We start from the raw sequence: 16,936 nt of genomic DNA, 5'->3' as shown, positions 1-16,936 counted from the left end.
TTATGTGAGCTAGAGAGTGATAGATTCAAGAATTTATTGTTGGTAGCATATGGATGTTTATGATTGTTCTTTGTTTTTATACCCTGTACTTAGCTCTGGGAAGTCGGGGGGGGGGGGGGGAGGGGGGAAAGGAGGGGGAGGGGGAGGGAGGGATAGGTAAGGGAGGGGGAGGGGGGATTGTTAAAGATAAAATGTATTTTAAAACTTTTCAACAAAAAAAAGAATTACTTCTGAGTCCTAAACAAATACGTTTTGAAGTGCAATTAATCTTCATCTTTTAAACAGAGAAGAAACACCAATTTTCTGTGAAACATAATTTTTCCTGTAAAATATTTTTTATCTATTTACCTTGAGTATTTGGTAAAGAGTCAAAGTGACAATTCAACATCACAGCATGTTTAGCTCCTCTTCTGGGTTCAAGTCTAACAGCAATATTAGTAATATTGTCATAATAACTGGTGAATCCTCCAATAAAGTCAATACTGAAAGTGCCTGTTGGCCTTTGTATATCTACAGAAATTGTATGGGCACGATGGCTTTTAATTTCAATAGCTTTAACTTGTTTCAAGAGGTAGTCAACAGTGAAAATTTCATTTTCTGGACTTCCAACAGTTCTTGGACCAATTGCAGTAATATTTTCTAAATATTTCCTGTGGGACATATAAAATAAAATATTATAAAATTATAAAATATTTCGTATCATAATTCCCAGCAAACACTCCATTAATTAAGGTCCCATTATTATACGAAAAAAATTACCCACTTTTTGCTAACAAGAATAGAATTCTATATTTATTGTGTATAGCAAGTTTTAAAAGACTCTCAATTCAAGCTTTAACAAGTTATATCCCATCTAAACTATTTTGGAATCCTACCAGCATATGTGGCACCAGTAATGAAAATCACTGACTTAAAACACAGCTATCTATAAATATGGGTGAAATGTACAGCTATTATAAGTTCTGACTCTGTCATCAAATTCATTATTATGTACTGTAAAATAATTCTAATAAAGTTTTTTTCATGCTTTGTAGGTCATGAGGTAACATATGTAACATTCTACTAATGACAAGAAAAAATGTAGAAGACTTCAGTACTACAAGGTACTCTTCATACGCTTATATGTGACCTGCTGATTTACTTCAGATTTATAAATAAGAATGAAGTCACAATATTGAGTAAACCTACATACTTTTGTGTTACGTTATCACAAAAGACTTATCACATTTCCTTCAATATGCACTGTATTACACATGTGGAGTTATTCATTAATGTATTTAACACAAAATCAATTTGGAATATAATCCAGGTCCAAAATATTGTAAAGGTAAGGAAATTGTAAAGGTGGGTAAGTCTTTTTTTTTTTTAATGTCATTGGACTTTAATTCCTATTTTACTCGATAAATGAACATGAAATCTGGGACTCGTAGATGTTTTTAAACAGAAACTGAGATATCTGGCTCTTCTAGAAGTATAGATGTAGTCTGCAATCTATCTATATACAGTATAACAGGACTATGTATGCTTTGAAAATTATTTGGAAGGGCTTCGAACTTCACATGAGCACAGAATCTCCCTGCCACTAATTAAAATGGCCTCAACTTTTTTTCCTCTCAAGAGAAGACAATGCTGGGAAAAGTGGAAGAAATAAAGAGGACAAGCAGGAACAAGACAGGTTGACTCAGTTACAATGGCAATGCATCACTAGAAGACCTGAGGCAGGTTAGGAAGAAAATTTATCCACATACAGGGAGTGCAGAATTATTAGGCAAATGAGTATTTTGACCACATCATCCTCTTTATGCATGTTGTCTTACTCCAAGCTGTATAGGCTCGAAAGCCTACTACCAATTAAGCATATTAGGTGATGTGCATCTCTGTAATGAGAAGGGGTGTGGTCTAATGACATCAACACCCTGTATCAGGTGTGCATAATTATTAGGCAACTTCCTTTCCTTTGGCAAAATGGGTCAAAAGAAGGACTTGACAGGCTCAGAAAAGTCAAAAATAGTGAGATATCTTGCAGAGGGATGCAGCACTCTTAAAATTGCAAAGCTTCTGAAGCGTGATCATCGAACAATCAAGCGTTTCATTCAAAATAGTCAACAGGGTCGCAAGAAGCGTGTGGAGAAACCAAGGCGCAAAATAACTGCCCATGAACTGAGAAAAGTCAAGCGTGCAGCTGCCAAGATGCCACTTGCCACCAGTTTGGCCATATTTCAGAGCTGCAACATCACTGGAGTGCCCAAAAGCACAAGGTGTGCAATACTCAGAGACATGGCCAAGGTAAGAAAGGCTGAAAGACGACCACCACTGAACAAGACACACAAGCTGAAACGTCAAGACTGGGCCAAGAAATATCTCAAGACTGATTTTTCTAAGGTTTTATGGACTGATGAAATGAGAGTGAGTCTTGATGGGCCAGATGGATGGGCCCGTGGCTGGATTGGTAAAGGGCAGAGAGCTCCAGTCCGACTCAGACGCCAGCAAGGTGGAGGTGGAGTACTGGTTTGGGCTGGTATCATCAAAGATGAGCTTGTGGGGCCTTTTCAGGTTGAGGATGGAGTCAAGCTCAACTCCCAGTCCTACTGCCAGTTTCTGGAAGACACCTTCTTCAAGCAGTGGTACAGGAAGAAGTCTGCATCCTTCAAGAAAAACATGATTTTCATGCAGGACAATGCTCCATCACACGCGTCCAAGTACTCCACAGCGTGGCTGGCAAGAAAGGGTATAAAAGAAGGAAATCTAATGACATGGCCTCCTTGTTCACCTGATCTGAACCCCATTGAGAACCTGTGGTCCATCATCAAATGTGAGATTTACAAGGAGGGAAAACAGTACACCTCTCTGAACAGTGTCTGGGAGGCTGTGGTTGCTGCTGCACGCAATGTTGATGGTGAACAGATCAAAACACTGACAGAATCCATGGATGGCAGGCTTTTGAGTGTCCTTGCAAAGAAAGGTGGCTATATTGGTCACTGATTTGTTTTTGTTATGTTTTTGAATGTCAGAAATGTATATTTGTGAATGTTGAGATGTTATATTGGTTTCACTGGTAAAAATAAATAATTGAAATGGGTATATATTTGTTTTTTGTTAAGTTGCCTAATAATTATGCACAGTAATAGTCACCTGCACACACAGATATCCCCCTAAAATAGCTATAACTAAAAACAAACTAAAAACTACTTCCAAAAATATTCAGCTTTGATATTAATGAGTTTTTTGGGTTCATTGAGAACATGGTTGTTGTTCAATAATAAAATTAATCCTCAAAAATACAACTTGCCTAATAATTCTGCACTCCCTGTAGTCACTAAGAGTTGATAGCACCTAGATGGCACATAATCCGACAACTTTTTTTTCAGGGTTGCATAGAAATCTGAGAAAAATGACTACTTAATATTTGCTGCCAATATTTAACTGAGTGCCTTTTCGCTGTATTAGAAGGCTACAAGGAGAGATCCTTCTTTTAGTGGAGCCTGGCTATTTTCTGCTTATGGCATGACCTGTCCATGGAACTGTATCTTCATCTCCATTAAATTGTCCAAGCATTTTTATAGTGTTGTATTCATTCAATATGACTTTATGTAACTATAACAGATGTTATTATTTTCATTTTACTGTTTTAAATTCTTTTATAATAGGGGTCCCCAACCCCCAGTCTGTGGACCTGTACTGGGCTGCAGCATGCTAGCAACCAGTCCACACAAAGAAGCAAAGCCCCTTCTGTGGCACACAAAACTACACACTCCCCGGTCTGTGGAAAAATCTTTCTCCATGGAACCGGTCCCTGGTGCCCAAAAGGTTGGGGACCAGTGTTTTATAACATACAATGTTCTCATGATAATTTGTAATGTACCTAGACAACAACAACAACTTTATTGATTAGCCCTTGGGCCATATCAAAGTGCAAAGTTCCAGCAACAAACCGTCACCAAAACTTGATAAAAGCAATCCAAAATGGAATTTGATAAAATACAATTTAAAATGGAATTTGATAAAATACAATTTAAAATGGAATTAAAATTAAATACAATTTAAGATGAAATAGTAATAAAATACAATCTAAAATGAAATCGTAATAATGTACAATAATTTAAGATATAGATAAAATATGATAACATTATATTTCGGAGTCGCCCTTGCAATCTACCCCAATCAGTCCCACATATGCAGATCTTAACCGGATCATTTTGTTTAAATACTGTGCTACGTTAAATGTTATTTTCAAGTTCTGACCAGACATAAGGTAAGTTATTTTGATATGGGGATCCCAATGGGTCATTTGTTTGGTATATTGACCAAGATACCTGTCTCTCACCCTCTTATACAGACAACAGTCAAATAGGACGTGAGCCAGGTCCTCTACCTCTGCCGCTCCGCAAATGCAGAGACGCTCATTGTACAGTATAGCATGAAATCTCCCATATCTGACCATTGTGTCAAGCTGTTCGAATCTCGCTCTCGTAAATATCTCCCTAAGATGTTTTGGGACTTGTAACTTCAAATAACTGTCCACTTGAAAAGTACATTTGTATTTACTCAGCCATTTCAAGTTACCCACCTTACTAAGGATAGCTATATCAGTTTGTACTTCTATATCCTTAATTCTTTGGGCAACTCTTTTTTTAGATTGTTCTCCTGTTACGCAAGAGACAGGAAGGCCACAGCTTCTTACAAAATTTGTTAGTTTGGTGATCCAGGAGATTTGTGATTGTAGTTTTATTTGCTCTAGTAGGCATAATTTGGGGAGTCTATCAGTCTCCATTTCATTAACTTTGCACCAGTAGTTCATTAACTTTGCACCAGTAGTTATAAGCTCTAATTTTAGATAATGCCTGAATTGTATAAATTCCCAATTCAGGTCTAACTGCTGCAGCAGATGTTCTTGGATCTACACCCAAAATACATCTCAAATGCTGGGACTGTGTTTGTTCTAGGACTGTGGTTGAGTAAAGACCCCAAATTTCTGCTCCATACAAGAGCACTGTGGTAACCTTAGCCTTATAAACCTTGAGTAATGGAGCTAGGGACCCTGGGTAACTATGGTTCTTTAGTTTGAGCAATAAATTCAAACGGGCTTTTGCTCTAAATGTACTCCATTGATGATGGCAGGCCCAAGATCCAGTCTTGGAAAAAGTTACTCCCAAATATACAAAGTTATTAACCTGCTCAATTGGTTCACCATCTAATTGCCACTTATGTCTCTGATGGTTTCTTCCAAACACCATTATTTTCGATTTAGATTTGCTAATGATTAGGGAGTTATCCTGGCAATAAGAGCTGAATCTTCTTAATAGCCTACATAATCCTACTTGTGAGTATGATAATAAAATCATATCATCAGCATAAAGCAAGCTGTTACAGTAAGTATTTAGGATCATCGGCATGTGTACCATGGTATCTTTCATTAACCCTGGCAAGTCATTGATGTATAAATTAAATAATAATGGGGCCAGGATACACCCTTGCCTTATCCCTTTATTTGTGTGAATCTTGTTAGTCAGGGCCCCATTAACCCCATACCGCACCCTCAGACAGGTACTTGTGTAAAGGGCTTTAATCAAAGCCAGGAGTGTGGGTTCTATTTTAAGAGATGTCAATTTACTCCAAAGTACGTCTCTATTTACCATATCAAATGCTGCTGTAAGGTCTATGAAAGCAGCAAACAGGGTTCTCCTCTTATAGGCATATTTGGCAATTAGATGGTTCAAGACAAAGCAGTTATCAATAGTAGATCTGTTTTGTCTAAAACCTGCTTGTTCTTCTGTGAGGATGTTGTTTTCCTCTACCCAGATTTCAATTCTGTTCAAAAGGTACCTAGCATATATTTTTGCTACGATGTCAATCAGGCTGATGGGTCTATAATTACTAGGATCCTTTTTATTCCCTTTTTTAAAATATGGGGACAACTATTGCCATCTTCCACCCATCTGATATATGACAGGTGTTATTTATGTGTGTAAAAAGACCTGCTAATACAGGGCCCCACCAGTTGGGAAATTTCTTAAATAATTCTGCTGGTAAAAAATCCTTGCCTGGGGCTTTATTGCTCTTTAAGCTTTTAATGATGGACTCTATCTCCTTTTCTGAGACTGGTGGCCAAGGGGGGAGAGTTCTAGGATTTACCAAATCACTGTTTAAAAATAATTTCTTTACCGCTTCTGTGGGTAAATAATAATAATTCTCCCAGTCCGCAGCAGAGATTGGTATGTCAAATGCAAATCTCTGTTCCTTCAGGATACCTGCTACAGAGTGCCAAAATAATACTGAATTATGACTTCTGGCAGCCAACTCAAGTTCTGACCAGATTGAAATGGCAAAACGTTTTTTCTTTAATGTTATAGTTTTTTTATATTCCCTTCTTGTGTGCAGCATCTTAGCTTGTGTATGGGCAGTAGGATTCCTCTGGGCAAGCCTCATGGCTTCCTTCAATTTCTTTTTCAGTCGCTGGCAATCAGGATCAAACCAGCGAGGTCTACACACTTGGGCTCTTTTTGTAGTAGGTTTAGCTGTTAGGTGTTTCTTCAGTATGTTACAAAGATTGGAGAATGCATTGAAGGCTGACATCCAGTCAGTAGTAGATGACTGTATTGTTCTAGCCCACTTAGTAGCATTCTCTGTTTTAAGGCATTCTAATATTGCCTTAGTATCAACTTTGGCCCAAATTAACCTTTTATTTTGGGTCACCTCTACCTTTTTGGTGAGCCATCTGTCAGCCATGTTATATGGTCTTAAATCTGAGTGGCCTCGCAATGTCACACTTACAGGCTGATTGTCGCTATTGTCGCTAAGGTGTACTGTGACCTCTGAGAAGAGGTCAGCCTTATCTCTAGACACACAAAAGAGATCCAGTACACTTCTTGAATTGGCTGAGTGGTATGTATAAGGGTATGTATAATTCTTGTCCTTACCTCCCAAAATTTGGAGATTACCCTTAAAAATTAAGGAGACTAGAAGCAGGCCAGCGGCATTACTTTTACAGTCTCTCAAGAGCCACTGAGGATGGTTAGCAAAGAACTCCCCTGGGATTCCCTTCTTCTGGGCAAGCTCATACAGAGAGGGACCCAGTCTAGCGTTCAGATCTCCTAATAATACCACTATGGACTGAGGGTACAGTATAGATATATCTTCTAGGATAACTTCCAAGCCCATCCAATATTCAGAATTATAGTGCTGGGATGTGCTTGGAGGAATGTACACATTTACCAATATTAACTCAAACTGGTCATATTCAAATTTGACAGCTAGAAAGTACGGATACTTATCTTCATTATATAATTTCTCTCCCTGCCATTGCAACTCTTGCTTTATAAGAATGCATAGCCCACCAGAGGGTCTCCCTTTGTTCTTTGTTTTTAGGGCTGGGGAGGCCCATCCCTGAAAGCCTGGCAATTGTACTGGTTCGTCCACTTTGGTTAGCCAGGTTTCTTGAAAGGCTATTACGTAAAATCTAGAGAGAAAGCTCATTAGTCCACTATCAACCATCCCTTTCCAGCCAGCTATGTTCCAGGTCATCAACTGTATGGGGTTCTCAGAGGCAAGGTGGTCTGGCTTGGTTGATTGGCTAGATGGTAAAAATGCCAGATGTCAACTTGACATTGGAGCTGGGTTGATATCATCTAAGCTTCCCATATAAACACAGTTGTTGTGAGGTTCTATATTTCTCCTCATGGGTTGCAGAACTTGTTGTTGCTCCTCTATATCTTGGTTGCCAGTGTGCCTCTGCTCTTGCTCCAAGAATGATTTTTTTCCCAATGGGCAGGTACTCTGGATTAAGTCTATAAATGTAGATTTATGTCCATTTTTGGAGGGGCATAGCTGAGGGTTCATCTTGTGGAAAAATGTTGTGGGAACTTCTAAATCAAATGAGGATGGAAGCTGGATTATATCCTTAGTGTTTGTCAGCATAGGGGGCACTGTGTGATGAAGCCCTTTGTCTTTCAGTTGTTTCTCAGAGGCTGGGTTAGTCAGTGCACTTACCCCACTCTCAGCCTGTGTGACAGCACCTTTTTTTACTGTTGAGGTAAAGGCAGATTGTTGATTAAATATCTTGTCACAAGGTTGCGTGGTTAGTGGAGCCAAATTAAATAGAGGCTTTGCTGTAGATTGAGTTGTTGTCAGTACCTCTTTTAGGTCATCCAATCTTTGAATGATGTTAACTTGCTCAGGTTCTGGCAATGCACTGAACAGGTCAATCAACATTTCCTCTGGCACATCCTCAGCAGTTCCTGCAGCTGTGGGCAACACAGTTCGTATATTGCTTCTTTGCTTTCTCAGGGTCAGTTCAGTTGCAGCAGCCTCAGGCTTAGTAGTGTGAGGGCTGTTGCAGCCTAGATTTAAAGCGACAGTTCCCTCTTGGTGACACTGTTTCAGGAGTGGGCACACCTTTTCTGAGCAAAAGACCCTTATTGGAAATATTGAGAAGATGCTCAGAAAGGGCTTCATTCTGAAGAGCATGGAGGGAATTGTGGGCTGCTTGAACGATAGGAGAATTCTCATACATTGTGTTCTTGCTGGCAGCCACTCTGCATGTAGTAGATCTATTAGAGTGAATTCACAGCGGAGCAGCTAGCTCAGGGACAGTCTAATAGCTTCTCTATTGCTCCAACGCCCTCTATTTACTCTCTTGTCATAAATTTGCAAAGTAACCTGGTTAGTTTGCAGACTGTAGTTATATTGGTCATCTCTTAGGCCTTTGCCTGATTGAGTGTTTTCTCTGTGGGTGTTCAAATTTTTGGGAGGAAAACAAGGTCCTTCTCTAGTTTCATTTTCTGAGTTAGCCATCCCATGTCTATCCATGGTTGTCTTCCCAAGTCCTTCTACAGTATTTGGGTGGCTCCTAACAAACTTTGCAAAAGATTCTTTCAGGCAGTCGACATAAATGACAATTGACAAAAGATCATATATTGAATTTACAGTTTGAGCTGTAAGCAAACATTGTCTGGAGAGGAAGTCTGTCGCATTTTCCCCCTTTAAATTTGTTACATCTTCCTACTGTGCAAAGAAGGCTGCTGCTGGGCTCCAAGTAGGGGAGCCATTCTCCCCGGAGGGAGGAGGACAGCTCCACATGCTGTTTGCTCTCCAGTTCGGTTTGTAAGTCCCATTCCAACAAGTCACATAAATTAAATTTATCTGATAAGGTGCCTGCGAATGAGTTACTTACTGGAGCAGACTGTCTGTTTGCAATATAATCTTCCATTTTCTGCTGCTTCAAAGGCTTGGATATACTTTCTGCTGCAGAGTGCTGTCTCTTCCTTCTTTTCCCCATTCAAGTTTGTTAAAACAGGTTTAAAAATAAGTTTAAAACTATGGTTTAAAAGGTTAAAATGGGTTAAAAATGGGTTTAAAAAGTTAAAAAGGGGTAGGTTAAAATACAATATTAAAAGAGGTTAAAAAGTTAAAATAAAAATAAAGTAAAATATAATAAAACGTTTACTTTTGGAGGAGCTCTTTACAGCCTTTGCTGCCTCTCCACCATCTTGGCTCCGCCCTCCCATCTCATTGTATGTTAGTTACTGGGAAGATTTGTAACATAATAAATAGTAAAAAGAAGTATTAATCTGATTGTAAATTAATTCCCAATTATATTAGTAGGACTCATAATGAAGTATGGTAACTATGTTCAAGATTCTAGACTCAAAATTAAGTTATGATGAAAGAAATATGAGTTAATTCCATATAAACACCATTTTGGAAAGATGAGAAATCATTGTTAATTACACATAGAATGAATAGGTTGATGAAAACCAAAAAAAAGAAAAGAAAAGAAAAAAGGAAAGCTTAAAAAGATCAAAGATCACAGAAAAATAAATGATAGCTCAGCTTTTACTTAAGGGATTATGAAAAATAATACGTTCTGCATTAGCTACTTTTATTAATACAATCAAAAGAAATGTTTTAATTGGTTTTGTTACTTACCCTTATTTTTGAAGTCAGGAGTAATCTACAAAATAATATTCACAGAAAGCTAGAAAAAATGTTTATTTATACATATGGTATAAAAATGTGGATACCATATCTACTTCAGGATACAGATATAAGAAAGAAATATTTAGAGGATTAAAGAAATGGAAGTAGTACAGGAAAGGAATATGTCATGACTTGCCCTCTCCTGGTTTCATAACTTTAAAAAAAATAAAGAATGTAAGAAATAGAAATAGCACTGGACAATAGTATTTAGGTCATTTGTCTATTCAGCATTGCATTAAATTGTCTACATCAGGCATGTCAAACTCGTGACGTCACATGATGTCGCGTGACGTATCAGAGCTTTTTCCCCTTTGCCGGCAATGGGGTGGGCGCGGTTTCGTCATGAGGCGTCTGGCCCGCAGGCCGGCAGTTTGACACCTCTGGTCTATATGGTTTCCATATCAAAAGAAGGTGGCACAATTTAGACCAAAGGTTTAAATAAATCTCAAGTGATCCATACAAAAGTAAACATTAGGTAAGGTGATATTAAAATCTACAAAAGGCTAACATTCACTCAGAGTGATTCATTACTGGTGTGGTTATTCTTCCCCCTTATTCAGGTCACTTCAGGAAAGAGAAAGCTATTCTATATTTAACTGGCTATGTATGCCTTGATTCACTCCAAATCAAATATGTTCACCTATATGGTGAAGTACTGCTTATTCTCTAAATATCCCTTTTCATTATGCCCATTTTGGCTTCTACAAATGCTCCATGCAAAGTGATACAGATTGACTAATCCTACTTTTCTTCAAATTGTATGCACATGCAATAGGCCCGAGGGAAAATCAGCAGGGATTGCTCAAATGAGAATTGTCTAATATCTGTAAATTGCTGAGAATCCATTGGGACTAAGCTGGTGTAATAAATTGCATAAATAAATAGCGTAAATAAATAAATCTCACATACAAACTCTTCAACCTCAAGAGAGCAAATACTATTTCTGTACTTTTTTGATATATTTTTTATATATACCGGTACTCCTCTCCCAAAAAGACTGATCGGTAGGTCTGTCTGACTGTCTGTCTGTCTCTCTCTCTGCATAGGGATTTCCCATCATTTCATTCTTATAACAACTCTGAGATAAAGGAGAGTGACTGTCCCAAAATCATCCTGTGAGTTTCTATGGCTGAACCTTGCTTTTCTTATTCCTAGTCCATCACACTACAGCCCAAACAGAGGATGCAATTAATTTTTCAAAGGAGCATAAAGAAAAAGATGGCTTTTGTACATTCTTTCTTGAATCAAAGTAATAAGCAACAGACTTCTACTGTCAGCCCATATTGTTGATGCAGACCAAAGCAGAAAACAGAGCCAGAATTCCACAAGTGGCATTTTACTAGTATAGAGTATAATAAAAAAATCTTTAAATGCCTGGCAATTTCTCTCTGCCCTCTCTTATACCAAACAGACTCAAAGCAGTGTTATTTCAAATTTCTTTCTCATACCTTGTCCATTCCCAGGGTTGAGTTGTCTCTTTATTTTGCCTTATTTGTTCTTGCATCCTTTCCTCGAGGTTATCTACACATTCCTCTATATCAGACATATCAAACACAAGGCCCGGGGGCCGGATCCGGCCCACGAAGTGGTTTCATGCGGCCCACGAAGCCATCCTGGAAAAAGTGAGGGAACGGCCCCCATTGCCTTGGCCCTGGCCCAGAGACCCTCCTTCTGCCAGAGACCCTCAGATCTGTCCCACTCCTGCCCAGGCCCCCATAGGCACCCTTGATGCGAATGATGTAGAGCTGGCCATGCCCACCCAGTAGGCCATACGGACTCTAGCCACACCCACCCAGTAGGCCACACCCATCCAGGCCATACCCACCCGGCCCCCTGAGGGCAACCACAATGCTAATGCGGCCCTTAATGAAATTGAGTTTGACACCCCTGTTCTATATCTAACTGGAAATGCTAGGCCACTATCCTCTTTTACAATATAGACAAGATGCAGAAGCTACAACTGTGATGAAATAAACCAGGAATTCAGGAGAAGCCCAATTTTTTAAATAGTTTATTGAAAGTATTGGCCTAAACCTAATTCCCCTCCAAAGATCAACCAGCAAAATTTCACATTTAGCAAAAATGCATGTGAACATGTGAACACCCTCAATAATGTTATTATGCATTTGGAAGCAACACTCTCTGATTCCTGTCATTTTGGAGACAAATGGGGGGGGGAGAGCCATAATTGCTAAATCCACACAAAGAGTGAAGGTGGGAAGAGGCTGAGGATGAAAATTCAGACTTTGACAGTAGAGAAGAACACAGGATACTGCACACAGGAGTCCTTATAAAAGCTAGTGATGAAATGCTTCGTATTTATTACACAGGTTGCAGAGTGTAACAGAGCAGAATATGCCGCTATCTTGTACTAGCACTAGTTAAGAAACTGCCAAAGTGCCACAATTAGAATAGAACAGAGCTGGAATGGACCTTGGAGGTCTTCTAGTCCAGCCCCCTGCTCAAGCAGGAGAACCTATACCATCTCAGATAAGTGACTGTCCAGTCTCTTCTTAAAAATCTCCAGTGATGGAGCACCCACGATTTCTGAAGGCAAGCTGTTCCACTGGTTAATTATCCTCACTGTCAGGAAGTTTCTCCTTAATTCCAGGTTGCTTCTCTCTTTGATCAGTTTCTAACCATTGTTTTTTGCCTTGCCCCCTGGTGCTTTGGCAATTAATTTGACCCCCTCTTCTTTGTGGCAGCCCCTCAAATACTGGAACACTGCTATCATGTCACCTCTATTTCTTCTTTTCTTTAGACCAGCCAAACCCAAGTCCCGCAGCCGTTCTTCGTATGTTTTAGTCTCCAGGCCTTGGATCATCTTAGTTGCTCTTCTCCGAATTTTTTCCCCAAACTCTCAACATTAATTAAGCTCAAGCAAGAATAAAGTTCAGGTACCACGTGTGTAAGAACAACAACAACGACAACAATAAGAATAATAAATCACTAGGGTCGGATCAGGTGCTCCTTATTCCAAGCGGATAAATTACTCGCACTGGAAAGAAAGAAAGAAAGAAAGAAAGAAAGAAAGAAAGAAAGAAAGAAAGAAAGAAAGAAGAAGGAAGGAAGGAAGGAAGGAAGGAAGGAAGGAAGGAAGGAAGAAAGAAAGAAAGAAAGAAAGAAAGAAAGAAAGAAAGAAAGAAAGAAAGAAAGAAAGAAAGAAAGAAAGAAAGAAAATAAATAAATTTATCCGCTTGGATTAAGAAGCACCTGATCGGAGTGATTTAGTTTATTTGCACTCGCGCGCTGGGGAGGCGGGAGAGCGGCGCTGTCAATTACCTGGCGCGCGGGGCGTTGAATTCCGAGGGCTCGCTCGTCCCCTTCACCAACTGCCGGATGGACATCTGCACGAGCCCGCGAAGACCCAGCAAGTAGAGCAGCAGCACGAGAGCCGTCAGCAGCTCCGGCAGGAGGCTCGCGCCTCGCCGTGCCGGCTTTTTCTTGCAGTCCCGCTCATCTTCCTCCTTTTCCCGGCGTTGTTTTTGCGGCTCCTGCTCTCCCTGCCGTCGGCCTTGCTGCTGATGGTAAGGGTAATGGTTATTATTCTGCAGCGACGGTGTCTGGCTCCGGAGGCGCCTCACCGCATTTGCCGCCGCCGCCGCCGAACTCCGCTCCATCTAATCCCGGTCCTTCCTGAAGATCCCGTCGGGGCTGCTGCGGTACGCAGCCTACGGCAGCGAGAAAAGTCCAAAACCTGCTTGCCGCGATCAGTTTTTTCCCCCCCACTCCCCTTGTCCTTTGCGAGGCGGAGGGCGGGCGGGAGAAGAGGAGGACCTTCCTCCGCTCTGCCAATCGCCGGGATCGCGGGTCGAGAAGCTGCTGGGACTCCGGAAAAGGGGCGGGCCGAGAGGGAAACAGGGGGTTCTTGCTGCTCTCTCAACTTCCTTGTTTTTCTTGCAGATGTTTCATTACCCAAACTGGGTAACATCATTGTTACTTACCTACTAGCATTGATGATGTTACCTACTTTGGGTAATGAAATGTCTGCAAGAAAACAAGCTCGGAGAGCACCAAGTATCCCTCATGTCAACCCTGAGCTACAAATATTTCCCTTGATTGGTATGAGATGAGAAGGGATGAACACCAGCCAATCAACCCCAAACAAACTAACCAACAGTCTAACCAAGGAACTACCAAAGAGAAAACAATACCTTCACAGATTCTGACACAGCAAACTTGTGTCTATAAAAAGAGAGCAAAAAAAAGAGCCTTGGTGGAGCAGTGGGCTAATGCCTCCTTAAGTAACAACAGCTGCCTGCAATTAGTGCAGGTTCGAGTCCCACCAGGCTCAAGGTTGACTCAGCCTTCCATCCTTCCATGGTAGGTAAAATGAGGACCCAGATTGTTGGGGGCAATAAGCTGACTTTGTAAAAATGCCATTTTTGGGGGGGGGGGGGGGCGAAAGCCCTAATAAGCAGGCATATACATAGAATGAAGGCTATTGCTAAGCACATTGATTTGTGCTTCTTAGATTGTAAGCCACCCTGAGTCTTCGGAGAAGGGCGGGATATAAATGGGATTAAAAAAACAAACCACTGCCTTCTAGCATTGAGGATGGTATCTAGCCATATAACCTGCAAGAAAACAACCCAGCTTAGAGAGTACCAAGAACTCCACCGTCAAGAAACAATTTGGTTCACCAGCCTCCTGGACAGGTGTTTTCTTACTAGTTCCTCAAACTTGCAGAGGTTTAAAATCCTTACCAAATAGTAAATCCATCTATGATGATAGTTTACAGGTAGTCCTCGTCGTACAACCATTCTTTTAGCTATTGTTCAAAGGTACAACGGCACAAGAAAAAGTGACTTACAACTGCTATTTGCACTCATAACTCTTACAGTAGCATCATGGTCACATGATCAAAATTCAAGCACTTGGTAATTGCCATATATTTAAGATGGTTGTCCTGTCCTTGGGTCATGTGATCGCTATTTGTGACCTTCCCAGGTACAGTAGCTTCTGTCAAACAAAGTCAATGGGGAAGGCAGATTTGCATAACAACTGTGTTATTAATAACTGCTTGTGATTCACTTGACCATCATGATAAAAAAGGTCATAAAATTGGATGTAACTCACTTAACAATTGCTTTGCTTAACAACAGAAATTCTGGTCTCAGTTGTGATCATAAGTGAAGGACTACCTATACAGAAAGTTTCTTGACACCCAGAAAATGAAAACCTCACTCAATATAGTGATGTAATGCTGTAGGGCTACTTCATAATCTGTGTTAGTTACCAGTGGGTTTCTAAGTGCAGTTCAAAGTGTTAGGGGTAATTTATAATATCCTTCATGGCACAGAGCTTGGATATTTGCAGGACTGCCCTTCCCCAATTACCTTTGCTCATCTCATAAGATTTAACAAGCTTGGTCAGTATGGGTCAGGTCCCAATAAAACAATGTCATCTGATGGCAGCTAGGAGGCACTTTTCTTCCGTTGCCAGGTAAAGGTAAAAGTAAAGGTTCCCCCGCACATGTGTGCTAGTCGTTTCCAACTCTAGGGGCCAGTGTTCATCTCCGTTTCAAAGCCGAGAGCCAGCGCTTTTCCGAGGACGTCTCCATGGTCATGTGGCCAGCATGACTAGATGCCAAAGGCGCACGGAACACTGTTACCTTCCCACCGTAGTGGTCCCTATTTTTCTACTTGCATTTTTACGTGCTTTCGAACTGCTAGGTTGGCAGAAGCTGGGACATGTAACAGGCGCTCACTCTGCTTCACGGCACTCGGGATTTGACCCGCCAAACTGCCAATCTTCTGATTGACAAGCTCAGTGTCCTAACCCACTGAGCCACCGCGTCCCTAGTAGAGTAGAGTATTGTACAGCAATTCCCTCTTCCTACTCCTCTCAGTTCCTTATGGCCCCAACCTTGTCGGCTTTTAGAAAGGAACTTCAGATCTGGGTTAGGATAGTAGGTATGGACCCTACTAATCATCTTGTCTGGTGGATGAAACTGAAATTTGCTGAATAAATAGTATTTGATATTGTTTTCCCCATCAGTGCAGCTGCCTTTTATTGTTATTGCTTTATTATTGTTATTGCTTTAATCATTGAAATGTCTGTAGGTCATCCAGACACAGGAAAGTGGGCACCTTAGAAAAAGGCTCTTGAGAATATCTCCTGGCTAGTGCCGTGTCCCTACAGTCTTCCATTTTCCATATCTGAAAGCAGGGAATCAGGACAATGGAAAGACTTCTTTCCCACTGCCTATTGATTTTCTTTCTAGATCTAGTTGGCTGATTGCAAGAAACACATGGAGGTTACCCTGTATGGACCGTCTCAAATCACTTGGTTAACTAGTCATGCTAATTCAGAAGGACCATACTATACAGGTAATCTTTGACTTACAACAGTTCATTTAATGACCGTTCAAAGTTACAACACCACTGAAAAAAGTGATATGACTGTTTTTCACACATTACCGCTTCCCCATAGTGTCATAAAATTGAGTTCAAGCCACTCAAAATAGAATTTTCCAATAGTTCTGTTATACTTGTGTTATTCAGACAAAAAGCAAGACAAGTGTGCAATTAAGCTTAATTAGTTCATTTATATTTATACACACACAAACACATATATATATATATGTGTGTGTGTGTGTGTGTGTGTGTGTATATATATATATATATGTATATATATATATATATATATGTATATATATATATATATATATATATATATATATATATATATATATATATATATATATATATATATATAATTTTAATTCCATTTATATCCCGCCCTTCTCCGAAGACTCAGGGCGACTTACAAGCTTAGCAGTAGCCTTCATTCTATGTATATGCCTGCTTATTAGGGCTTTCATACACCCCCAAGCGTACATACATATATGTTAAATATTTGTCAAGTCATTTGAATATGCCTTGCTAATTAACTCTTTCTTTCCTGTTTGGCCTAACTCAAGGCTATCCACAGGATATAGTCACAACTTATGACAGCT

General features: G+C 40.1%; 1 protein-coding gene across 3 annotated transcripts in view; it reads right to left on the bottom strand.

Annotated features, from left to right (window-relative positions):
• The window catches only part of ERMP1 (endoplasmic reticulum metallopeptidase 1), a 46,087-nt gene extending 32,391 nt beyond the window's left edge, over positions 1-13,696 (bottom strand). For all 3 annotated transcript variants that reach the window (XR_014491192.1, XM_083352545.1, XM_083352546.1), the window contains exons 1-2: positions 13,258-13,696; positions 349-650 (exon numbers count right to left, since the gene is read on the bottom strand). Coding sequence is in view for 2 of the 3 variants with exons in the window: in XM_083352545.1 (XP_083208671.1) it covers positions 349-650; positions 13,258-13,595 (640 nt within the window). In the remaining variant the exon portion in view is untranslated. The remainder of the gene's footprint in view (positions 1-348; positions 651-13,257) is intronic.
• Positions 13,697-16,936: the final 3,240 nt, after the last annotated feature.

Source organism: Vipera ursinii (genome assembly GCF_947247035.1).
Source record: "Vipera ursinii genome assembly, chromosome: 2".
NCBI lineage: Eukaryota > Metazoa > Chordata > Lepidosauria > Squamata > Viperidae > Vipera > Vipera ursinii.
The sequence above is the reverse complement of the archived record's forward strand: the minus strand, read 5'-3'. Positions and strand labels throughout refer to the sequence as shown.